This window comes from Schistocerca serialis, chromosome 11 (genome assembly GCF_023864345.2).
Source record: "Schistocerca serialis cubense isolate TAMUIC-IGC-003099 chromosome 11, iqSchSeri2.2, whole genome shotgun sequence".
NCBI classification, from domain to species: domain Eukaryota; kingdom Metazoa; phylum Arthropoda; class Insecta; order Orthoptera; family Acrididae; genus Schistocerca; species Schistocerca serialis.
Window position 1 is genome coordinate 90,845,140 of NC_064648.1, and position 26,960 is coordinate 90,872,099.

General features: G+C 38.9%; 1 protein-coding gene across 1 annotated transcript in view; it reads right to left on the reverse strand.

Moving 5' to 3' along the window:
• Window positions 1-15,019: 15,019 nt before the first annotated feature.
• Window positions 15,020-26,960, reverse strand: part of LOC126426483 (uncharacterized) — a 126,009-nt gene continuing 114,068 nt past the window's right edge. The window contains exon 7 of the mRNA XM_050088393.1: window positions 15,020-15,577. Coding sequence (XP_049944350.1) covers window positions 15,260-15,577 — 318 coding nt within the window. The 3' untranslated portion in view covers window positions 15,020-15,259. The remainder of the gene's footprint in view (window positions 15,578-26,960) is intronic.

Consider the following 26,960-nt stretch of genomic DNA (forward strand, 5'->3'; position numbering starts at 1 on the left):
TTATCACATTTTTCCCTTGAGAATGGAGACGAGAAAAAAAAAAAAATATTTAGTGAGCTTTCATAAGAACTGGAAACTCTACTTGCGTCATTTGTTATTTTCAAAATGTTACTCTCTTTCCAAATACTGTTCTATTTCTTCAAACCAATTCTGAATTTCTCAGGTTATTACATATTATTTACTGTACATTGTCCAGCAATACTTCTGTTGTTACGGGATAGTTTGTAATTTGGTACTACCTTTGTGCCACTGGTATTGGCTAGTGTACTTTTGCAGATAAGAAAATCGACTGGACTAGAATGTCCTGTCAGTTTAGGACAAATTCAGACCATATGGAACTTTTTACACTAAATTTGCAATATAATGTCACCCTTGTCTCACGCAGATTGTAGCAGCCATTGGGGTGCTTGTCTGGCCAGCTTCTGCAGCTTTCGCTTTCAGGTTTGTTTTCTGCTTGGGCCCTATAATGACAACCAGTCATTCCAGTGATTCACACCATGTCAAAGACTGGAACCAAGATTCACAGAAATAAAATTCCATGGTTGTAATTCATAGTGTAATTAATTTTGATCACTGACATGTTTTGAATTCAGCTTTAAAATAAAACCATGGTACCAGTCATTGTTTGGGTGTCATACTGGAAAATTACAGTTTTAAGACACCCCAACCTCAAAATTAACAGCTGTGATTGATGTTATTTTCAACAAGTTCCTTCACTTCCTACATCATGGATCAGTCTGATATTATTACTAGACTTAACTTCCAAATGATACACATCATGCATTTAAGAGGAGCCTTAACATTGGCCTTTGTGTTTGTCTCATTTGAAAGTATTTCTTGTCTTGTATCAAAGGCTGAAGCACTGTCAAAAACTGGTGCTTCTACCTTATCACTCAGTTAAAATACACCATGCCACGTACAGGCATTAATAAAATCATGGCATTTAAATTTGTGATCAAAGAGAGAGCCAAATTTGTAAGTGCATGTTGCAATTACAGTGTCAGCATATATGCAGATCAGTAATGCATCACTACAGATAAAGAAAAATTATCATTTTTTCCGTTTATACGTAAGTAATACTTTAATAGTTGAGTTGTAATTTCTGTTGTCAGTAATGATACCCCCAAGCAAACGATGTCAACATTTTTTTTTCAAGAGACGTCTTCACTGTTTTCCACACTTGATTTTCCGAATTATACCTGTAGTTAAAAGCTTTGGCAAGTAAGCTAATTTGTTGACCTCCATTGAATCTTAAATATGGTTTTAAAACGGGCAAATAAGTAAAGCACTCATAAAAATAATAGTAAGCGATTTATAGGTCAGCTTGTCAAACTTCCAAAAAACACTCGAATTTAGGAATTTCATAGCAGAACTGTCACTGTTTTTTCTCGCTAGATTAGAAACACTTCATTATGTTGATGTTTAGCTATCTAGAACATCCAATATAAAAGACCTATGAGGGCGCAGAATGAAAAACATTTTCATTCGTGTTTTGACACTTCGTTTTTTGCCAAATTCAGATATGGCGGACACCAGTGACCTCTGGCAGACACTCAATGGTATGATCTATGGCCGGCATGCGCTAGAGCCATCTATCGGAAGGTCCGGTAGTTGAGCATCCCTCATTTCGCTAGCTTTAGGCGCCTGTACATGCTTAGCACAGCGTTTGAATTCAGTTCACAACTTCACATCAATCGTGTTTACAACGGAAATGTTTCTGTTATATTGCTCCAATGTCTTGAAACGTAGTATCGGCTTCTGAGTGTATGTGTACCGCCTGGATCTCTAGCGTATGACTTGAAGAAAATCCAAAGTTTGTTCATTCTGTCAACATGAAATTGTAATTTCCAGCAGTCGAATTTTGGTGGCGTCCACCGGGGTATAAATGGTCAATGAGGGCACAGGAAACACCTCACTGCCTATGACAGGCGATGAGCTTGTCGTTTACACCAACCTGAAGACCTGCCGGCTTCCACTACACCGTACACTTCAAGGCATATCGACACTAAGTAAATATTTCTTGACCAGTGTTCCATCACGTTGGTTTCTTCTGTGCATTTTCAGTTCGATTTATATGAATCATGTGCTACATGCACAAGTCCTTTGCAGTTCATTAACATCTCCTTAAAATACATTTCTTGATAGAAGAAGTACATGAATATACAAATATTTACAATAAATCATTATATGAGATATTTACATTGTTGTCATAGTACAGATACAGAATTAAATGAAAAATATAGTAAATTTTTACGTTACATTCAATATAATTGTGCTGACATGTGAATTACATTCCATTCAGATTGAAATATACATTTTTATTTATTTTATTTGTTAGCTCATTCTTTCTCCTTTCTTTCCTTTTTGTTCGTTTCCCTTTTGTTACACTTGCAACATTTTAAAATAATTGTGGCAACTCACTAGAATATTCAACTTAAAATTCATCTTGCCTCCTGGAAAAAAATTTACGCATATTTCAAGCTTCACGACAGCCTTCTGTAGGAGGATAGGTTCATGGGATGGTTCCTGACTACTTCATAAATAATAGTAAAGTCATCTCCTACAGTGGGCTGCACAAAATAAAATAAGATAACAAAGTACATGTTAACTTAATATAATGTAAAATTTCCTATACCTAACACCGTTTCTGAGTGTGGTGTCCCCACTATTACCGTTTTTAAGAGTGGTGCCCCTCTAAATATCTTAGGATCCTACAAGTATGTACATCAGTGTGGTAACAGTATATATACCTAGTTCAAGTCAATCATGGATAAAGTTTGTGTAGTTCATCTCCATCCTTTCACGAGTATCAAGAAATATAAATAAATGTTGTGCTTAATAAATAAATAAATCATCTTAGTTCTTGTCAGATAATTGCTGCTGCGTTCCATGCTGTATATTCATTCTGTACTTACCTTGTGGTACCTGTAAAATTCTATTCATAAATAAATATATGTGTGTGTGTCTCCACACTGTCAGATAATCACTAATTATATAATGTCAAATATTTCATCAACATGTATAAATTTTTCTAAGGTAGGGATGAGAGAGTGAGCCGTAACGAAGGGCTGACTTTTTGTTTCCCCTTTCTATTTAATGGTGCATTAGTTCAGTACAGTACATAAGCTTTAATTATACCATTAGATGACTGTGCTAAATATGTTCTCTTAAATAATTCTACCAATCTGAAGTGTCAAGCCTACATAATTCCATAAATTTCATTACAAATTCCCATTAGATTAATGTTAAAGTGAACAGAGATGATGTAACTTACCAAACAAAAGCGTTGGTATGTTGATAGAGACACTAACAAACACACACACAAAATTCAAGCTTTCGCAACCCACGGTTGCTTCATCAGGAAAGAGGGAAGGAGAGGGAAAGACGAAAGGATGTGGGTTGGTAAGTAGTCATTCCAATCCCGGGAGCGGAAAGACTTACCTTAGGCCGGTATTACACTATCAAATTTCAGTGTCAAAAATCTTTGTCAAAGATATTTGATGGTGTAATAGGAACTTTGTCAAATGTCGTCCAATATTTGATCAAATTTAGGGCCTCGCCGACAACTACAAAATTAATAGACATGTATGAAACTGATGTAGCGCTTTACAACGTGAGTCACCCTGAATACAAAAATAGATTAAGAAGATTGGAGACGAGACCTGACCTGACCTGACCTGACCCGACCCTCTCCTGAAGCGAGGAATCAGTGTTACAGTGAGCCTGTCTTCTGAAGATGTAGCAATTCTTAAGTGAATATTGTGCTTTGTGATATGAGGATACACTTATCTGAGCACATACAGAAATGTATGCTCATCCATTCTTAAGTAATTGATGTGTGACTTGACGTCTTCCACTGTAAGCTCACGTAACAAGTTTTGTTGAATGCTTTTATCATGTCGTCGTAAAACCCACGGCTTCACCCAGATTAGATTAGTTTTTCGTTCCATAGATCTGTGCTGAGGAGAACATGTCAATTTTTTTAAAAGCTGAAATAACAATACTAATAGTATGAATAAATACAATACATCGTTTGTTTCTATTAAAAATTTCGTCAGTGGAGTAGGAGTTGGCCACTAGTAAGTCTTCCAGGCTCCTTTTAAACTGATCTTTATTTGTAACTAAATTTTTTATGTTTGCTGGCAAATTATTGAAGATAAGTGTTCCTTAGTAGTGGACCCCTTTTTGAACTAAAGTAAGTGCTTTTAAGTCCTTGTGCAGATCATTTTTGTTCCTGGTATTGTATGTATGAACTGAGTTGTTTGTTGGAAAAAAGAGATATATTATTTAGGGCAAGTTTCATTAAGGAGTAAATATACTAAGAGGCAGTAGTTAGTATACCCAGTTCTTTGAAGAGGTTTCTGCAGGACGTCCGTGAATTTACTCCACAAATAATAAGTATTACACACTTTTGGACTCTGAAAACTTTTGTTTGACTTGAAGATTTACCCCACAATATTATACCATATGACATTATGGAATGAAAGTATGCAAGCTTTTTCATTTTTATGTTGCCTATGTCTGCTAACACTCGAATTGCAAATACAGATTTGGTAAGGCGTTTCTGCAATTCTGTGGTGTGCTCCTCCCAAATGAATTTCTTATGAAGTTGTAATCCCAGGAATTTAAGACTGTCAACCTCGTATGTATGTTTCCTTTTTTTTCCCCCACTTCTTTTCCGCATGTGCACACAATGCAATTGCGGTACGTGCAACTGCTGCAGTTAATAACAAGTTGTTGTCAGCCATCTTGAACTTTGACGGAAAATTTGATGACAGTGTAATACCCCTTCTAGCGCTACGTCAAAGATACTTGTCAAATATATTTGACAGAATATTTGATCACATCTTTGACAAAGAAATTGGATAGTGTAATACTGGCCTTAGGGGGAAAAAGGGACAGGTATATGTGCGCGCGCGCCCACACACACACACACACACACACACACACACACACACACACACAGCCGCACATATACAGAAACAAGCAGACATATGTAAAGGCAAAGAGTTTGGGCAGAGATGTCAGGCAATGCGGAAGTACAGAGGCAAAGATGTTGCTGAATGACAGGTGAGGTATGAGCGGCGGCAACTTGAAATTAGCAGAGGTTGAGGCCTGGTGGGTAATATTCCACAGTGGCTGCTGTAAATAACTGCACACACACACACACACACACACACACACACCATATATTTGCGGATGGGTGTGTGTGTGTGTGTGTGTGTGTGTGTGTGTGTGTGTAGCGCGTGCACGCGCGCTAGTGTATACCTGTCCGTTTTTCCCCCCAAGGTAGGTCTTTCCACCCCCAAGATTGGAATGACTCCTTACCCTCTCCCTTAAAACCCACATCCTTTCGTCTTTCGCTCTCCTTCCCTGTTTCCTGATGAAGCAACAGTGGGTTGTGAAAGCTTGAAATTTGTGTGTGTGTGTTTGTTATTGTCTCTATCAACGTACCAATGCTTTCATTTGGTAAGTTACAGAATCTGTTCCTCTTATTCAGCATCACTTCCTTTTTTACTTCAACAACAACAATAATAATAATAATAATAATAATAACACCTTTTTCATATCTTATATTCCATTTACCTCTCTCCATATTACTATTTGTCCTCTTATTAAACTAAAATTACATTCACTCATCTCATTCAGACACTCGTATCAACATTACTATTATCACATGCCTCCTGAAGAAAATAATTCTGTTCAGTTCTCTGCCTCTAATGTGTGTATGCCTCAATAGCAACTCCTCTTATAACCAAATATCTTATTAGCTATTGGATGGTTCAAATGTCTAGAATATATAGGCCTATATATACTTCTCTTTGCTTTCTAGACTTACCTGCATTCATTAGATTGTAAATAACTGTAGAACTTCAATGTAGGTAAATATCTCAGCAAATTGCTGCAAAACTGCAAGTAATTCAAGTTGTTGTTCCTTCATCAGATATTCAGATTCTGCGCCTTTCTCATATAAAACATTAGGTTTAATTCCCTGAGATACAGCTTCATTAAAAGTTAAATCACATATGTTTGCTGCTGGTGGATACACAAAATGTAACTGTTCAAACTTACCTTGTTTACTGTTTAAATTTTCCCTATTGTCAGTTGTTGTTGGTTTACGCTTAAATGACATTTCCCTTTTCCTAAATCTATGATGACTTGATATTCATTCAAAACGTCAATTCCTAATATGCAACGCATAAATAATTTGTCTACTACCAGAAAACTGTAATTGAGTGGTATATTTGAAAATGTGAAGTTAATGACAGCTTGAAATTTCACATTCTTTGATTTATTGCCGGTGGCACTTGTTGTTGTTGTGGTCTTCAGCCCTAAGACTGGTTTGATGCAGCTCTCCATGCTACTCTATCCTGTGCAAGCTTCTTCATCTCCCAGTACTTACTGCAACCTACATCCTTCTGAATCAGCTTAGTGCATTCATCACTTGGTCTCCCTCTACGATTTATACCCTCCGATGCAAATTTGTGATCCCTTGATGCCTCAGAACATGTCCTACCAACCGATCCCTTCTTCTTGTCAAGTTGTGCCACAAACTCCCCTTCTCCCCAATTCTATTCAATACCTCCTCATTAGTTATGTGATCTACCCATCTAATCTTCAGCATTCTTCTGTAGCATTACATTCCAAAAGCTTCTATTCTCTTCTTGTCCAAACTATTTATCGTCCATGTTTCACTTCCATACATGGCTACACTCCGTACAAATACTTTCAAAAATGACTTCCCGACACTTAAATCTATACTCGATGTTAACAAATTTCTCTTGTTCAGAAACGCTTTCCTTCCCATTGCCAGTCTACATTTTATATCCTCTCTACTTCGACCATCATCAGTTATTTTGCTCCCCAAATAGCAAACCACCTTTACTACTTCAAGCGTCCCATTTCCTAATCTAATTCCCTCAGCATCACCCGACTTAATTCGACTACATTCCATTATCCTCATTTTGCTTTTGTTGTTCTTCATCTTATATCCTCCTTTCAAGACACTGTCCATTCTGTTCAACTGCTCCAAATGGTTCAAATGGTTCTGAGCACTATGCGACTTAACTTCTGAGGTCATCAGTCGCCTAGAACTTAGAACCAATTAAACCTAACTAACCTAAGGACATCACACACATCCATGCCCGAGGCAGGATTCGAACCTGCGACCGTAGCGGTCACGCGGTTCTAGACTGAAGCGCCTTTAACCGCACGGCCACACCGGCCGGCTCAACTGCTCCTCCAAGTCCTTTGCTGTCTCTGCCAGAATTACAAAGTCATTGGCAAACCTCAAAGTTTTTATTTCTTCTCCAGGGATTTTAATACCTACTCCGAATTTTTCTTTTGTTTCCTTTACTGCTTGCTCAATATACAGATTGAATAACATCGGGGAGAGGCTACAACCCTGTCTCACTCCCTTCCCAACCACTGCTTCCCTTTCATGCCCCTCAACTCATAACTGCCATCTGGTTTCTGTACAAATTGTAAATAGCCTTTCGCTCCCTGTATTTTACCCCTGCCACCTTTAGAATTTGAAAGAGAGTATACCAGTCAACATTGTCAAAAGCTTTCTCTAAGTAGTAAGTAGTAAGTAATGCTTCTACTAGCTTTTCTATTCGTCTGTAATTCTTTGGGATTGAAATTATTATATTTTTCTTGAAGTCTGAGGGTATTTCGCCTGTCTCATACATCTTGCTCACCAGATGGTAGAGTTTTGTCAGGACTGGTTCTCCCAAGGCCGTCAGTAGTTCTAATGGAATGTTGTCTACTCCCGGGGGCTTGTTTCGACTCAGGTCTTTCAGTGCTCTGTCAAACTCTTCACACAATATCATATCTCCCATTTCATCTTCATCTACATCCTCTTCCATATCCATAATATTGTCCTCAAGTACATCGCCCTTGTATAGACCCTATATATACTCCTTCCACCTTTCTGCTTTCCCTTCTTTGCTTAGAACTGGGTTTCCATCTGAGCTCTTGATATTCCTACAACTGGTTCTCTTTTCTCCAAAGGTCTCTTTAATTTTCCTGTAGGCCGTATCTATCTTACCCCTAGTGAGACAAGCCTCTACATCCTTACATTTGTCCTCCAAACATTCCTGCTTAGCCATTTTGCACTGCCTGTCGATCTTATTTTTGAGACGTTTATATTCCTTTTTGCCTGCTTCATTTACTGCATTTTTGTATTTTCTCCCTTCATCAATTAAATTCAGAATCTCTTCTGCTACCCAAGGATTTCTACTAGCCCTCGTCTTTTTACCTACTTGATCCTCTGCTGCCTTCACTACTTCTCCCTCAGAGCTACCTATTCTTCTTCTGCTGTATTTTTCCCCCCATTTCTGTCAATTGTTCCCTTATGCTCTCCCTGTAACTCTGTACAACCTCTGGTTTAATCAGTTTGTCCAGGTCCCATCTCCTTAAATTCCACCTTTTTGCAGTTTCTTCAGTTTTAATCTACAGGTCATAACCAATAGATTGGGGTCAGAGTCCACATCTGCCCCTGGAAATGTCTTACAATTTAATACCTGTTTCCTAAATCACTGTCTTACCATTATATAATCTGATACCTTCTAGTATTTCCAGGATTCTTCCATGTGTACAAGCTTCTTTTATGATTCTTGAACCAAGTGTTAGCTATGATTAAGTTATGCTCTGTGCAAAATTCTACCAGACGACTTCCTCTTTCATTTCTTAGCCCCAATCCATATTCACCTACTACATTTCCTTCTCTTCCTTTTCCTACTGTCGAATTCCAGTCACCCATGACTATTAAATTTTCGTCTCCCTTCACCACCTGAATAATTTCTTTTATCTCATCATAGATTTCATTAATTTCTTCATCATCTGCAGAGCTAGTTGGCATATAAACTTGTATTACTGTAGTAGGTGTGGGCTTTGTGTCTATCTTGGCCACAATAATGCGTTCACTATGTAGTAGCTTACCCGCACTCCTATTTTTTTATTCATTATTAAACCTACTCCTGCATTATCCCTATTTGATTTTGTATTTATAACCCTGTATTCACCTGACCAGAAATCTTGTTCCTCCTGCCACCGAACTTCACTAATTGCCACTATATCTAACTTTAACCTAACCATTCCCCTTTTTAAATTTTCTAACCTACCTGCCCGATTAAGGGATCTGACATTCCACGCTCCGATCCGTAGAATGCCAGTTTTCTTTCTCCTGATAACGACGTCCTCTTGAGTAGTCCCCGCCCGGAGATCCGAATGGGGGACTATTTGACCTCCGGAATATTTTACCCAAGAGGATGCCATCATCATTTAACCATACAGTAAAGCTGCATGCCCCCAGGAAAAATTACGGTTGTAGTTTTCCCTTGCTTTCAGCCGTTCGCCGTACCACAACAGCAAAGCCGTTTAGGTTAGTGTTACAAGGCCAGAAGAGTCAATCATCCAGACTGTTGCCCCTGCAACTACTGAAAAGGCTGCTGACCCTCTTCAGGAATCACATGTTTGTCTGGCCTTTCAACAGATACCCCTCCGTTGTGGTTGCACCTACGGTACGGCAATCTGTATCGCTGAGGCACGCAAGCCCCCCCCCCCCCCCCCCCCCCACCACCCCCAATGGCAAGGTCCATGGATCATTGGGGGGGGGGGGGGGGCACTTATAATGTGACAATTCTGTACTGGCAATGTTGGTATGTTCATTATTCGTTTGAGTTCATTACACAAAAACATTGAAATGACACTTGCTCCTGCTCCTGTATCTAACATTATTTCCACTTCATAACTACCAATCATAACTCGTGTTATAGCCTGAATAATCTTCTTTGTTTTACTGGTACTATTAAAAATCTACATCATGATATAATTCATTTTCTATTTTCTTATTGTTATCATATCAGAGAAAACAAATTGTCGGGTCCGTTGCACTCTGCTTCCTACCGACCCTAACTCGAGTGCTTAGCTCGATCGTCGTTCGTTTCCAGTAAATTCGGCTGTTGCTGCGGGTTGGGTTCATTGCCCAACTCAATAATATTTACATTTCTGTCGCATGTCACCCAAGTATCAGCTGTTTGATTGTTGACATTACCTCGTGTCGCATTGGGAGTTCCGTTAGGTATGAATTGAGGGTTGCTGTATTGCATGTGTTGCGGCGGTGGGCCATTGTGATTTTCCCATGGATTATTTTGCCCTTGAATGTAACTGGTATTGTCATTACTGTTAATCATGCAATACGTATTTGGATGTTGTTGTCTGTTGTTTCTCTGAAAATATCCTATATGGTACCTGTTATCCTCTCTTCTTTGATCTCTATAATTTCGGTTCCTTCTTCTGTTCTTGTTATTTTGAATATAATTGTTATTGTTCTGATTGTAATTACTGTTCGGATAACCATTGTAGTAATAATTACTATTTCCTTGCCAATGCTGCAAGTTGTTTCTCCTAATATTGAATAGATTTGTCTCAGTATAGTGCGAATTGTTTCTTTGAGTGTTTTGTTATGGTGTCGGAGGCAGATTCCAATAGCCTCTGTCATTTCTGTTGTTGTGCGTACGCGAATTGCTTGGATGGATCAGATAGAATTGATTGAAATTCCTGATCTCAGCTCTGTAAACAACATCTATCTCATCAACATACCTGAAAAAATTATTTATGTTGTCCTCGGACACTCCTATAATTTGTCACAGTATGGAAATTGTAATTGGCTTTTATGTGTTCTAACTACGTCTGGTAAATCTGCTGGTTTTTGTCTAATATAATGTTTTGACTAGGTAGCGTTCAAAGTATTGGCATAAAGTCTCTTTCTTCGGGTTGTAAATTTCTGGATGGTATACTTCTCGTTTAAAACTTGCTGTTCTGTGATCGACCAGAATTCCTCAAGAAATGCTTGTTCAAATGTTAAACATCGTCTTTTCATTGCTGCTCCCCACTTAGCTGCTCTTCCACATAACAAATTTGTAAGATATTGAATTTTAGCAGCTTCTAACCAATGTCTCGGGAAAATACCGATGCACTTTGTCTTTCTCATCACATGAAAATGTCTGAAAGTATCCATGCCGTACTAATGTTTCAGCAGCTACTCCCAATGGTATTATGGGTCCTGTATTTTGGGTCAAACTGTGCATAGTATGTGGTGATGTCTGATAGTAACTTTGATCTTGTGGTAGCATTGAAAATGATTCATTGGGATTTGTATCACTCATTGGTAATTCTATTTTCGGCTGTGTGCTGTGCCTACCATTATTCGGATTCTCATTCGTGTTTCGGTTGCCTGTTATGGGTTTTGGTACCACTGACAAACTTGGTATTACATTTTCTTTAAGTTTATGTACCTCTTTCTGAATATTATCTGTTTCCCCTTTACTTGTTCCTTTGTCTTACCAGTATCTAAAATGATCTGTGTCATTGTCTCAAACTTCTCATCTAAATAATCATCACATAATTTGCTTTCATGTACAAGTTTCTCTGCTAGAGATGTGTCATTCTTTAAAGATGCTACATCTGCTCTGTCTTCAAGTTTTTCTAACTTTTCCTGTAAGGATTTCTGCTCCAATGTTACATCATTTAATCTGTCTGAAAGGTCTGTAATCATCTGGTCTAAGTGTTCTCGGTTTGTTTTTACGGAATTGTGTGACTGTCGTAATTCGTCAACTTGGATACTCATTTTCTCTTGTTCAAAAACTACTGTTAACAATTTCTCATTACATCGTCGTAAGTCAGTTTTTGTCTCTTAACCTTGTCTGATAAGTCAGTAAATTTCCTTCCAAGACTACTGGTGGTTTCTGTCACGTCGGCAATTTGTCTCTATTGTTTTTCAAAATTTTGTTTTATGTCCCATGTCAGTTCATCAAATTTAGTGTCAAATTGCCCACTTTTAAATTGTCATTTTTCTTGTCTAAAGCGTCAAATCTTTTGTCTAAAGTGTCAATTTTTCTGTTTTGGTCACCAAGTAACAACAGAATCTGGTTGAGCATGTCAGAGTCCTATGTCTTAGTTTCGTCATTTTTTCGTGTCTGATTAATGTCTGGTCGCGTATTACTCACTCTCCATTCGCCTGTTGTTGTCTTAGTCGATCCGGTAAAATTATGTCTTGAACATTCATTTGACTGTCAGACATGTTTTGCAGTGCGTCGCTTTCACTAAGCTCGTCTGCGGAAACAATTTCTAAGCGTCTGGCATACATCTTGTGATTTTCGTAATTAAAAATAAATAAATAAATAAATAAATAATAAAAATAAATAAATTAAAATATGATCTGTTGAAATCTGAAATTTCTCTTATGGAAATGGATATTTCTAGATGATTTTTAATAAGAAATTGAATTATTAAACTGGTACTGAAATTTCCCTCTCACAAATAAATTACTGTGAATATGCTCTTCACTTATCATTTGCAACAATAGAAAATCAATTTTAACTACAATTTGGAAAAATAATTTCGAAATAAATGGATTGGAATAAAGGAAGTACAGATGGCTGCCTGAAACTGGAAAAAAATGTAAATTTCTGTACTCACCAATTTTTTTGTTCTTCAGTCTTATGTTGCAAATGTAGCATCAGATATACAGTTTTCAATCAAACATTTTTCTTTCATGTACATGCAAATTATTTTATGGAACGTTATCCTTTTCCTTTTAATTTCCCCAGCATGAAAATGAAAATTAACATCAATTAATAATAGGTCAAACAATATTGTTGTAAATTTCGTGCACGTAAAGTTACAACTGAAATGAATGAAAATTTGTCCAAATTCATTTTCTGTATATTTTACTCTCACCCAGTGTCAGTGGTAATTAAAATGCCTTCCTCCTCTCACACATCTAAGGTTGGAATTTTAAGGTCATTTATTACGACTTAGGAGATGCACCTTGACTGCCGTTGTTAAATCAGATACTAACGGGTGTCCCACGTAAAACCGGTATCCCTCACGCCCAAAATTCAAATAACAATGGACTAACTAAAAAAGAATAGATAACAGTTACATTCAGAAACACGGTAGTTAGCTGTTTATAAGAAATGCTGTAAGTGGTGGCCACAGCCATCCAGACATCGCTGACGTTACTGGCAACATGCTGTAGTTTTGCAGGCGTGATGTCAATTTCTCTAGTAATTTCCATTTAAGACTATCTATTGTGTGAGGATTGTCAGCATACAGTTTGCATTTTAGTGTGCCTCACAACTAAAAACCACACGATGTTAAGTCTGGAGACTTTGGGGGTCAAAGGCCTCTACTGACAGGTACATCTTCACAGAATACATTGGGCCATACTTTGGTTACATGAGTGAGTGGTTGCTTGATCTTGTTGAAATACTGCATACAGCTTCTCTGTATTGATTAACTGTGCACAGAAAGAGTATAAATATCTGGCATTGTTTAAGGTGTAACTGAAAAATATGAGGTCAATAACGCACATGCCGGACAACGCACACCTATCTTCTCTGAGTTGAGAGGTTCTTTGTGCAGAATATGAGTCACCCTGTGACCAGTATCTACAGTTCGGCGAGTTTACATAACCTGAAACCCCGTCTGACGAAGTAAATCAAAAGGTCCATGTAACCGCCAGCAGTCGATGTTAACAGCCGGTTACAATAATGAACCATTTTTTCCTGATCCTCAAATTTCAACTCTTGTAACACATTCGCACTATAGACTTGTAATTTCACATCTATTACAACACGGTGTATGAGATACATCAACCTGCTGTGGTAACATCCTTACCGACTAGCAGGGATTTTTTTGCAGTGTCTGTGCAAATCCTGTCTACAGTTTCAGACATTCTCAGTGTCAGTCACCTATTCTTTTGCACATTCTGAATGGATCCTACAGCCCTCTTTTTCTTGTACAGATCTTGAATAGTGCTGGTTGAGGTGAGTTTTCTACCACGACATTTTGATGGAAACATTTCTTAACAGAGGCTGTCATTATGTAACACTTCACGATATCAATTTGCTGTTCTAATGCAAACTGTCCCATTTCTGTAACAATTGAACAGTACAAGTTTCTCACAACTGACACACACACAGCTATTCGACTAGAGGTGATTAACTGATACATGAGGTGTACTGATTTTAAGTGGGACACCTTGTATTATCAGGACATATATAGTAAGAATACTAAGAGACAAATGCCAGTATCGTAATGCAATTATATGCTTGTGGATGTTAGTTGCAAAATGTTGTTACTTTGTAGTGGGAGTCAGTGCAGATAGTTGGAATTAATGTTGATCTTCAGGCTCAAAATGTGATGAATTACACAAATGTTTAGGTGACAATATGGTAAACTATCTGACTTACTACACCAACTGTTTTAACATTTTTCTGAGTAATTTGCTTAGTTTTTTAATATCGTTTTAGTACCTGAACCAGGCTTAGTAACAGCACTATGCATCAACATGACAAACTGCCTGGACACTTTACATCACAGCTTGAGGCTACTACGTATTGGTACAAATTCTTAAAAAGGCAGTCCCTCAAGTACCAAGTTCATAATAGCAGTTTCAGAATTCACCAGCTATATGCCTACATACGCGCAGTCTACCTTGGGAAGATGTTCAGCTCACAGACAATTTTTATGTCACAAAGAAATGGCCAGAACTGTACAAAGAAGGTGGCAAGGTTTGAACTTCCCTGTCACCAATGCTCAAGACTAGATGCATCTAAAAGAAAAAAGGGAACTTCGGCCACATTTTGGAATAAAAGAGTTATTGTGAAAGTGCAGAATACAACTGTGGTGTTGAGGAACAGACAATACAACAAACTGTGAAGAACAGCCAATTCCACAGTTTTAAAGAAGGCCTGAAAGGCATGCACACAAACTGTGAGTACTGTAATCTGGTTGTCACATTTTAACCTCTGAAAACATTGTGTATGCTTAGTAATTACATATGGTCATAACAGGAAAAATATCAAAAATGGAATGAGAATGGTCATAAAATGGCAGGGACATCACCTTCAACTGCTTGACTTTTGCAGATCTCTCTCACTGACTGTTCTGCAGACAGATTCTATAAACGGCACTTAAATGGTTGAAATATAATAAGTACCTTGTAAGACAAGATTAACACCTTCCTTCATTTATTATACAGTCATTCATGCTTAGTGCTTTAATATTTTGTATATATTTATATGAGTACTTTGATAATATTGCACTACAATCATCCTCTTACTCAATACTCCCCACCAGTTTACAACACTTAACATACAAAAAATAGAATTTTCATGTTAGACAGACACTGATAAGAAGAATAAACACAAAGTATCACAAGAATCTTTCCGCTGCCACAGTGTAAATATCAAAACCGAAGAGCCATATCCTTGGCAGCAAGTGTAGGAGGTGCAGAAATTTTTATCGGCCGGGCTGCCAACTCGCTGTGGGCACCCTCGACAGCTACAGGCGGACAGTTCTCCTCCTCTGCCTCCATTTGCCTGCGAGTGAGCTGCAACGCCCGCTTCACGGCCAGGCGTTGCCGCACGTGGAGCAACTGCAGTGGCGACATCGGCCCCTGCGCCTTCGCAGAAGTCCGTCGGCCGTGGCGGTTGCCGTTCGGTCCGGTTGGAGTATCACTTCGGCTATTCACTGGGACGTGGGCCAGCGGTGTGCGACTGCAGGTCTGTAGTAAGAAGAATATGTATACATCTGATGCTGCTCAAAAGTAGACAGATCATAACTTGTTATTCAAAATAATAATGTAAGAAAAGTGACATCAGAATTACAGTATTCAAAGAATATTACCCACTCACAAAATGCAACTGACACTGTTTTTGCCCATTGCAAATAAAAATTTTGTAGTGTTTGACACGCCAAAAACATACTTGCCGCATAATGCGGTTATACATTTTGAAATGTTCTCAGGTATTCAGGTGATTGTCATCATACAGATGGTGCAATATTTTGGCAAACAGACTCATTGCCATCTTCAGGTGATCCTGCTGACCGATTACAGACCCATTTCCCTCCCTTCTATTGTCAATCACGAGCCCGTGATGCCCGAGCGTGGTTCCGCTTTTGATACAGTGGAGGAAGAGCGAGACATAGTCCTGCATAGTGCGAGTGGGTCTTCCCACAGACAGCCACTGTGGTCTGAGCACACTCTAGACTTGAATGAAGGTGTTGGGGAGGGAAAAAATATACTAAATGGCACCCAGGGTGAGAACTGTTTGTCATCAGGACTGTCTGAGGACAGCGAGTGAAGTCTGCCAAAATATACTGCCATTAGGAAGATTCAAACCAGCAAATAACCTTAACCTCTTCAAAATAATCATACAGCAGGAAAGCCCAAAATTGTGCAACAACTGTACATACTTGTATTATAATTTGAATGAAGTTATACTATACGCAAGTGCCAAAAATGAGGTAACCTATGTGTTGTGGAAAAGCCTCAATCTGCCTATTCTACAGTCAATAAATTTTTCGACCAAAAGTGTTTATACTTCCTCCTGCCATAACAAATAAAATAGATGAAGTAATGTTACTAATACTCTAAATTGTCCTCACGATAATTGTCTCGTCGACATATACAATTCGAGTATTTGTGCTCGGTAATGTTTGCTGCAAAAAATTAAAGCAATGGTTGTAAAGAATATGGCAAAGTAATAGCGGCAGTGGTTACAGAAACAAGAGAACAAGCTGCTGGTTGACAAGGTGGCAAGGAAATGTGGGGGGAGCCTTTCATTTACAACTTTTCCAAATGTATTACAGCAAGTGACTCCTGCACAGAGCATCCTTATACAACCAAAATTTTCAGCTATGACAGACAGAGCAAGTCAATAAAGAGGAAGAAAAAACATTTACTCAGAACATTATGTAGGCAGAATTTAAATTTATACAATCTTTACACAGGAGCCAATCACAGAAGACATGCAGAATCTACCTTCTGATGTTATACTCATCCTCTGAATCTTTCAAAATAGCTTTCAATGACGCAAAATTTCTGGCACATTGCTCCCCTTCCAAGCAGGGGAAAAGAATGACATATAGACAACAAGAATGCAATGCCTATTCAATTGTTCTTTATGGCCAAATACTAAATAACAATGCTATCAACATAAAAGTGTGTATTACTTTAGCATTGATATTATAGAGAAAGATGTGATACATGACATTTCTTGTCAGTTTTCAACAAACATCTCCAGGAACCTAACTGAATGTGCTCAGTAGAAGATGTGTCTAATAAGACAGGTGCCACACATGGCGTGAATTAAGTTTCCACTTGAGCCAACATTTTAATAATTTAATATCTGCCAAATACTGAATCTTAAACAGAGAAACTTGTGGCCCAGGACAACCCAGTCGGTAGAACATTTGCCCGTGCAAGGCAAATATTCCAGGTTTGATCCCTGGTCCAGCACACAGTTTTAAACTGCCAGGACGTTACAAATTAGCACGGATAAATTACAAGACTGGAAGAAGCTTTGTGAACGACCTACATAAGCAGAAACATTTTTAAGAAGAAGAAGATGGCAAACATTATATGAGGATAAGTCAATTTTTATCCACAATTTAGTTATATTTTTGTTTATTTTGGTAGTACTATTGTTTTACTTTGATGACACATGCTTCGTTTATCTGATGTTATATCTTTGCAATTTTCAAGCTGCTGTTAATCATGGCTGCTCTGCTGTCTATTTGCACAAAAGTAGAACAACGTTCAGTGATCCGTTTTGTGTGGTCGGAAGGTGTATCAGGGGCCGAAGTTCATCGAAGACTTTTGGTACAGTACATGAACAGTGTTTTGCCACAATAAAGTGTCTACAAATGAATTGAAAAATTCTGAAACGGTCACACAAGTGTTACACACAATAAAGGAGCCAGACGACCCTTTACTGCCACAAATAAAGAAATCATTGAGAGTTCACAAAAAATGATTCTCTCGGACAGATGATTAACAATAGATGAAGTGGCACATCGTCTGCAAATTAGTCACGGTTGTGCCTATGAAATCATCCACAACAGACTACGGGTGTCATAAAGTTTGTGTAAGATGGGTCCCAAAACAACTCACACAGTTGCATAATCAAACGCGCTTGGACATCTGCAAAAAACATTTGGATAGCTATGTTAACGAAGGGGACAACTTCTTGGACAGGATCATTACTTGTGACAAAACATGGATCCATCTTTTGAAGCCAGAGAGTAAACGGCAGAGTACGGAACGGAAACATCCAAATTTTTTTTTTAATTTTTTTTTTTTTGGGGACGCACAAGGTCCAGTACTGGAACATTACGGGGAAAGGGGCACAACAATAAACAGCGTACATTACAGTGAGATGCTTACTGACAGGCTAAAGCTGCAATTCGAGGCAAACGCCGAGGATTATTGTCAAAAGGTGTCGTGTTGTCTCACAACAATGTCTGTCCGCATACTGCTGCCCACACTGCTGAAATGCTCCAGAAAATCAAATTTGAAGTACTGGATCATCCTCCGATCTCACCCCTTCTGATTATCAGTTGTTCGGTCCATTCAGGCAATAAGGTGCCGTCGATTTGTCTCAGGCAAAGCAATGAAAGAAGCAGTGCATTCCTGGCTCGCAGCTCAACTGAGAACCTTCTTTTATGAGAGCATCGGGAAGCTCGTACAACAATGGACTAAGTGCATCGAAATGAAAGGAGACTATGGTGAAAAATAATGTTCTTGAAAGTTTCCTATTTGATTACAATAAAATTTTATAACTACTTTGTGGATAATAGACTTACCCTCATAGTATATGAAATGTACGTGAAGGTTCAAAAAATTTTTTAACGTCTGAGAGAAGAGATACCGATAATCATCTCCAAATCGACCCAAATAAGTGGACATGATGTAAAATCATTCAGTGTCATACATTATCATAGATCAGTAGCAGACAACTGTTGGCTTCTGCTCTCCACAGTCATTTATTTGCTACACTAGTTGCAGCAGACCTCTCATCAGGAATTGACTGTAAGCATTCACTCAATTCGTGCAGCCTCTATTGACGACAACTGTGTCGAATATTCCACTCAGTTAAACGATTTAATCGAGAGAGAACTCTTCGATGCCTTCCAGCTCCCGTTTGAAGAAAGCTGGGTCTTTCAGATATTTCTGTAACTGTCTATTCTTATTACATCAGTTCCTTTCCTAGTGCAATATTAGTTTTGCACAGACTACGTAACGATTTGCACATTCTTACATGTCACTATTTTACAAGATACAAATTGTTTAATTTAAATAAATTAATTACTTCAGCTTCAAAGGACACCAGACTGTTCTAATGTACAATCAGTTGGGGAACTAATCTTGGTCATTTTGAGCTTTACAGCCAATTGATGCTAATATTAATGATTAATGTAAAGCACCACAATACCTCTAATGTACATGAGACAACTTCTTTTGGCAGCAACGGCTAGTATCACAAGTACAAGTAGCATCAGTAGTGATCAAATGGCAACCAACATGCACGTTACTGCAAGTGGTCGATAGAGTGCAATGTTAAGAGTCACCTACCACAGAGGCATTCCTGATATTGCGGTTGATAATGGAAGCAATACTAAAGAAAAATTTAGACACATTCATAGGATCTGTCTAGCTGGAAAATGCATTTGACAGTATCAAAAATGGTGCAGGATGTTCTAGATTCTGAGGAAAATATAGGAGGGAGATAGGTAATATACAACAGCCAAGAAGGAATAATAAGTACGGAAGACCAAGAATGAAGTGCTCGGATTAAAATGAGAGGAAGACAGGGATATTGTCATTCACCCCCTGCTGTTCAATCTATACATCAAAGAAGCAGTGATGGAAATAAAAGAAAGGTTCAAGAAATGAATTGAAAGTTAACACGAAAGGATATCAATGTTACATGTTAGAATGTTAAGATTTATTGATGACATTGCTATCCTCACTGAAAATTAAGAAGAATTACAGGATCTACTCAATGGAATAAACAATTTTATGAGAAAAGAATATGAACTGTCAGTAAATGAAACATAAAAATAATGAGAAGTAGCAGAAATGGGAACAGTGAGAAGTTCAACATCGGGACTGACAGTCGTGAAGTAGGTGAAGTTAAAGAATTCTGCTACCTAGACAGCAAAATAACCCTTGACAGATGGAGCAAAAAGGACATATCAGGCAGACTAGCACTGGCAAAAAGATCATTGCCGCCCAAGAGAAGTCTGCTAGTATTGAACATAGGTCTTAATTTAGGGAAGAAATTTCTGATACTGTACATTTAGGGCACAGCATTGTATGGTAGAGAATCATGCACTGTTGGAAAAACAGAACAGAAGAGAATCGAAGCATTTGAGATGTGGTGCTACAGATGATTGTTGAGAATTAGATGGACTGAGATGGTCAGGAATGAGGAGGTTCTACACACAATTGGAGAGGGAAGGAAAATATGGGTAACAGTGACAAAAGAAAGGACAGGATGGTAGGACACGCATTAAGACATCGGAGGGAGCTGTAGAGGGTAAAAGCTGTAGAGGAAGACAGACTGGAATTCACATGGCAAATAATTGAGGATGTAGGTTGCAAGGGCTACTCTGAGATGAAGAGACTGGCACAGGAGGGAAATTACTGGCAGGCAGCATCAAACCAGTCAGAAGACTGGGAGGGTCGGGGGTGGGGGGTGAGGGGGGGGGGGGGTATGGTCACAATGTCGGCAGCAACTCGCCAGTCGAGACCTGGTGAACACTGAAGAGACGTCACCACTCTGTGCCACTGTCTTGCCCCAACACTCACCGAGCGCAGCGGTAGAGTTCTGGAATTTACACACCGAAGTCGTGAGGCTGGCTGAGCAGGTGCGGATGCAATAGCTGCGGATGGGCTCTGATAAACATCTTGTTTCCTGGCACCCTGTTTGTCAACTTCAGACGGAATGTTGTCACAAAATCATTCGAGAACAGCAGCACAATGGTTGGTATTCCCTCTGTAACAGCCTAACAACTACTCAAACATTGTTGCTACTAACATACACTGTTGTACCATTACAATTACACATTTAAGACATGTGTTCTGGCACAATTTTCTTGGTTGACACTGACATCAGTGTCTACCTTGTGCAGACACGATTGCAAGCCAGATAATCAATCGCAACCGAAATCTGCAAAAAACTCAGCAATTTCCACACCTGGACACAAGACTTTAACGATTTGTGTTAGCTTCATCACCCCTTTCAAATGGACATCTGCAGTTGGCAACATAGCCGAGTCCATCTTAGGTGCAGATTTTCTCGATCAGTACATATTTACAGTGGATTTGAGAACAGCACAATTCGTAAGGATAGTCGACAGTAGTGCCGTAACTGGAACACGGGGACACACTGCGATTGACATATTAAGAGAAAAAGACACATCAACACATATGACAGGCCGGCAGCTGACAACAGTGGCGAACAAGAACATTAAGAACAGTTGTGTGTAAGCCGAAAAGACACACAAAGATACTGCTAATCCCAATCCACTCTAGACGAAACCTGTCACACCACACGGGGATATCAATGATCGTTCAAAGACGGAGAATATTGGCCGTGTTTTGCTATCGAACTTGCACGATCTCAAGAAGTAGCACGAAGTGCTGTTGAGTGGTAAAAAACGGTTACATGCCAAGAATCCGGATTTAAGATTAAAGCTGTATCCGATAAAAACAGAGTTACACATTATTTGGACAGAAGAAGATACTCTAAAGAAGAAAGCTGCTTTCTCACAAAGCTCACGTAATGATCACACTGTGGAGCCTCCATTCGCGTCACGTATGTCGACATAACAGTACGGCATTAAGCGTGACACTGTACATCATATATGCACCACTCCTGGCCAACCAGTTTTGCAATAGTCTGCAAAATTCCAACCAACAGAAACAAAACCAATTTTTGGGACATGCTCCAGGCTGGAATTACCCGTCATTTGGACAGCCCGTGTCCGTCACTCTCCCATCTGGTCTGTAAGAAGGGTGGAGCTCCTGTGGTGATCATTGTGCCTAAATGGCAGAACTGTTCCAGACATTATACCAGCTATTTAGGAATTCACACGTGCATTAGTTGGCGCAGGAAATTCCAGTGTTTTGAACAGCTGCCAAGCTTACAACAATATTACTGTGGCACCTCGTGGAGTACCAAAGACAGTAGTGATTGACCCCTTTCAGCCTGAATTTGTTTTTATACCATCTGGTGTCAAACACTGCCCAAACTTGACAAGACGCTGTTGACAAAGTACTGAAAGGGCTCCCATTTTGCTTTGCATACCTGGATGACATTCTTGTGTTCTTACGAAAAGTCCAATTACACGAAAGACATATTGCCGAAGTGCATCAGAGATTATACAGCATCATTGTACCGAATGAAGGTAAGTGTGTCACTGGCAGAACAGAAGTAACCTTCGTAGGACACAGGACCTCGGCAGGTGGTACCCCTTACCAGATAAGACAGCTGCTTTACAAGACCTCCTGATGCCAGCAAACTATCAGCAATAATGACATATTCTCAGAACTGAATTTTATTGCTGTCACATCCACACAACAGCATCTGCACAAACAGGGCTCACAGATGCATTCTCCGGTTATGAAACCGGAGACAAATGAACACTCAAGTGGACTTTGGAAAAGGAACAAGCTTTTCGTGATCTCCAGGCGAGCCTCAATAGTGCAGTGCTTCTCGCTCACCCTATACTGTCCGTGCCATCGGTTATGGTCGCAAATGCTAGCAAAAATGCAATTGGACCTGCTGTATATGAACAGGGTGACCCGCAAAGGCAACTGTTAAGCTTCTTGTTTTCAAGAAAGTTGCGACAGGGACAAAATGTTCAAATCTCTGCGATTTCCTAAGGTATCAAACCGCTGAGGTCATCAGTACCTAGATTTACACACTATTTAAACTAACTTATGCTAAGAACACACACACACACACACACACACACACACACACACACACACACACACACACACACACACATCCGAGGGAGGACTCGAACCTCCAGTGGGAGGGGCTGCGCAATCCTTGGGCGCAGCACCTCAAACTGCGCAGCCAGGGCAAAAACAACGGAGTGCTTACAACCGCGAACTCCTGACAATTTAAGAAAGTATTAGAGGTATTTCTGCTTGTGAATCGTAGGTTGCCCTGTAACAATATACATGGACCCCAAGCCAATAGTTTCAGCTTCACAGAACACCAGTGTCAAGTGTTCTCCTCGGCCATTCGGATGTACAGAATTTGTTAGTGAGTTTACAATGGGCATCCACCTCATAGAAGGTGCAGAAAACATTGCTGACAATTACTTTTCACATGTTTGTAGTTTGGTACACAAGTTGTATTACACCAGTCTTGCGATGGTAGTGTCATATATCAATGAGGAACTCGAAACTTTCAGCAAAGGCCAGAAGCATGTAGAGGAACTACGGCTCAAATTTAGAAGAATAGTTGACCATGCACTGGACAGATATGTACCCAGTAGAACAGTTCATAAAGGGAGTGACTCTCCATGGTATACATTAACTGTAAGAAAACTTCTAAAGAAACAGATTACTGCATAATAGTTATAAAACAAAGTGTACTGCTATAGATAGATACGTTGAAAGAAATATGTTTGGCTCTCATTAGAGCAATGTGTACTGAATTCAATGACTACCGTAGCAGAATATAGTCAAATGATATTCCACAAAACTCAAAGACACTCTGGTCATACGTAAAGGCTGTTAGTGGCGCCAAGTTAGTGTTCAGTCTCTAGTGAATGAGGCAACTGAAACTGATGATACCAAAGCAGATGCTGAAATGTGTAACTCCATTTTCAAATGTTACTTTTCCTTTGTAAACTGAGGAGAATGTCACAATTTAATCCTCATACCACTGCAAAGATGACGAATATGTATAAGTGACAGTTGTGTTGAGAAACAGCTGAAATCGTTAAAATTGAACAAAGCTCCAGGGCCCAATGGAATCCCTGCCAGATTCTGTACTGCATTTACTGTTGAGACTGCCATTCTCGTGATTATAATGTATCATAGATACCTGTAACAAAAAGCCATGCCCAGTTCTTGGAAAAAACACAGGTCACACCTGTCTACAAGAAGGGCAACAGAAGTGATCCACAAAACTACCATCCAATATCCTTGACATTGTTTTGTTGCAGAATCTTAGAAAATATTCTGGGCTCAAACATAATAAGGTATCTTGAACAGAATGATCTCTTTCAATGCCATCCAGCATAGAGTCCGAAAACATCAATCACGTAAAACCCAACTCGCACTTTTCTCGCATGACATACCGAAAGCTTTGAATTGAGCCAGTCAAGTAGATGCAGCAACTATCTATTTCTGAAAAGCATTTGACTCAGTGCCACACCAGGGTGTATACGTGGACAACGAAAAAAAATTCCCGGATTTTTCCCAGATTTTCCAGTTAAAAATACACTTTCTTCCAGATGAGAATACTTTTTTTTCTGTGTTAAGTAACAGTACACATTTCCTCGAAACTGTAAAACTTATGAACCCTTTAAATGATCGTGGTTATATACACCAGCATAGAATTTCCCGACACTTGGAAAAACGAAGCTCAGAGGAAAAAACACGTTTTAGAAAGATGTCTGATGTGCAGCAACATGTACACAGCATATTTTCGTATTCCACCAAACACCGCATGTTATTTTCCGAAGGATTGAAATCGATATTGCGATGCGCTTTTGTAAGCCAGTTGTAGCTCATGTCAAGTGAACTCGCCAGCCGATGACAGCGGATATTCAGATCAAAGGACATGTGATGTAGTCAGCAACATCACTGTAAAGTAGCGCGAACACACAAATAGGAAAAGGTAATGGTTTAAATTACTACACATATATACATAGTGCAGGTACAAGAAAATAAAAGCTTTTACATTTAATATTGGTCACTAAGATTAATAAGCTGCAAGAGAAGCTAAGCTTTAACACATAATGATCTTTTGTGCGCGTGTTACACTTTAAAGATACATCACAAAAATGTGCGAGTAAATTTTTTAACAACTTCAGAATGTCTGATCTAGACTCGAAAATATTCTAAATGGTCGCCTTCAAAGATTTGATTTTTTAATGAGAGTCATATGCTCTGTGATTTAAGAAATTTACTTTAAAAGTAATGCTTTCCAAACAACCATTCGCAATATTTTCCCGCGACCTGTTAGAAATAGAATCGTTTCAGCAGTTGCCAGAGCGCACCAAATAACAGGTGTCGCAGCGCTTGCACAGTTATGACGACGCAGGAAGCCCATACGTTCATACGTGTAAAACATTAAAAGATCTTACATTATGTCATAAAAGAAACAAGGCATTAGAGGACACTCCAAGAGCATGGGAATTTTGTGAACTATACTAAAATGCATCATTCGGCTTAAAGTGCACATTCGTATGTCCAGATTCAGATGTAAATTTTCTTTGAGTACCTGTACTGTATTATCTCATGCTAGAAGGTGAAAACGTGAACTTGAAATGCAGTGAACCGTTGAATCTAACCAATAGTGTGGAATTAAACACTTAGTTTCAAATAAATTGACTGCCTCAGCAGAAAATATTAGTAAAAGTCAAATTTCTTTAACAAACCGTCAAAAATAACTTCATTGTCTGGAAGGCAATTAACGCCTGACTGTCAGAAAGATGGAAACAAAGTAAAATCTGAAACTAATAATATACTTTAGCCTTCCATAATTATGGGAATGTATTTTAATTCACTTGACAGCTCCCGGCCACAGAAATCCGCTTTGTTTTGATTTGAAGTGAGAGCAATAAATGAAGAGGGAACAGCAAAATCACTTAACGTTAACGTAAACACGGGTCACTTGGAGACTACCACCTCCCACTACAACTCAGAGTGCTCTGTAAATCAGGTCCGGATCTAGGATATTTCCGAACTGGGGCGATATTAGATAGTTGCGCTCCCCCCTCCATTGAGCATTCAGGAAGGATACCAAAAATTTAAAAAATCGACTTTTCAAAAATATCTTCATTTTGTAGCACACATCTTTCTGAAGAGTCTGATACATAAAACATATATATTCGAGGGAACGTAAGACATGTTATTTGGTCTTAAGTGTGGCAAAGTGCAGTGCCACACCTCTCCACACAGCATTCTTCCATGGCACGTCTCTTGTATTTCGCTCTGTGGAATTCAAACATGTAATATTTTGTAATGGAACGGGTGCCATCAAACTATATTCACGCCAGTGACATCCTGCTCCTCTTCAAAAAAATCTCGGAATTAATACTGGTTGGGATTATTTGTAACCGGCATAACAAGAACTCTTCAGAAAATTTGCAGTCTTTACTGCCTATTAGCTAATAACTTGCTGTTTTGTGTGACATAAAATTAAATATAGGATATATAAAACTGCCTCATCAAAGTTCATCAACGTTTTGCTGCATGAAAAAACAAAATGTCGTTGTCTAATACTAGAAAACTTGTTAATACAAATTGTACCCAAGACTGGTGTGGTTTCTCGATCTGATTACGTGTAATTTGTCACTGCTATATAACACGAAATAGGGCTGCCCAATATAGCAGCAGTTGTGACACACATCAATAAACGAGACTGTTTTGGTGCAAATGGTCATTTTTATAACACGACGGAACATAATTCATGAAGTACCAATATCCAATGCCTATTAGGCCTACTAAAAGCAAAAAGTTTTGTGTTAGGAAATAGTTTCACATTTCATTCATACTCTACCTTCTGAAGCATGAGAGCGAAAAGTAGTAGTACTAAATTTTTAAATAAATTTCGAATCGTCATATTCTCCCTAATTTGTGTGAGTCCCCGTTTCTTCTCCTCCCACGTTCTAACAAACAATCTTACCACTAATTCTGTAACTATACCTGCCAGTGTCAAAACTTATTCTCTGGCTAATTTCATCACCGGTTTAGTTATCCGGTTGGGCATTATTAAGTGTTCGTACAACACGTTTTCCACGCTACTCCCAGAATAGAACATTAGCAGCTGCTAGCCAGAGACTGTATAACTGGCCCTTAGCAGTGTAGCGGTCTGGCCAAAAATTTTCTCTCAAAATTTCATTTTCTT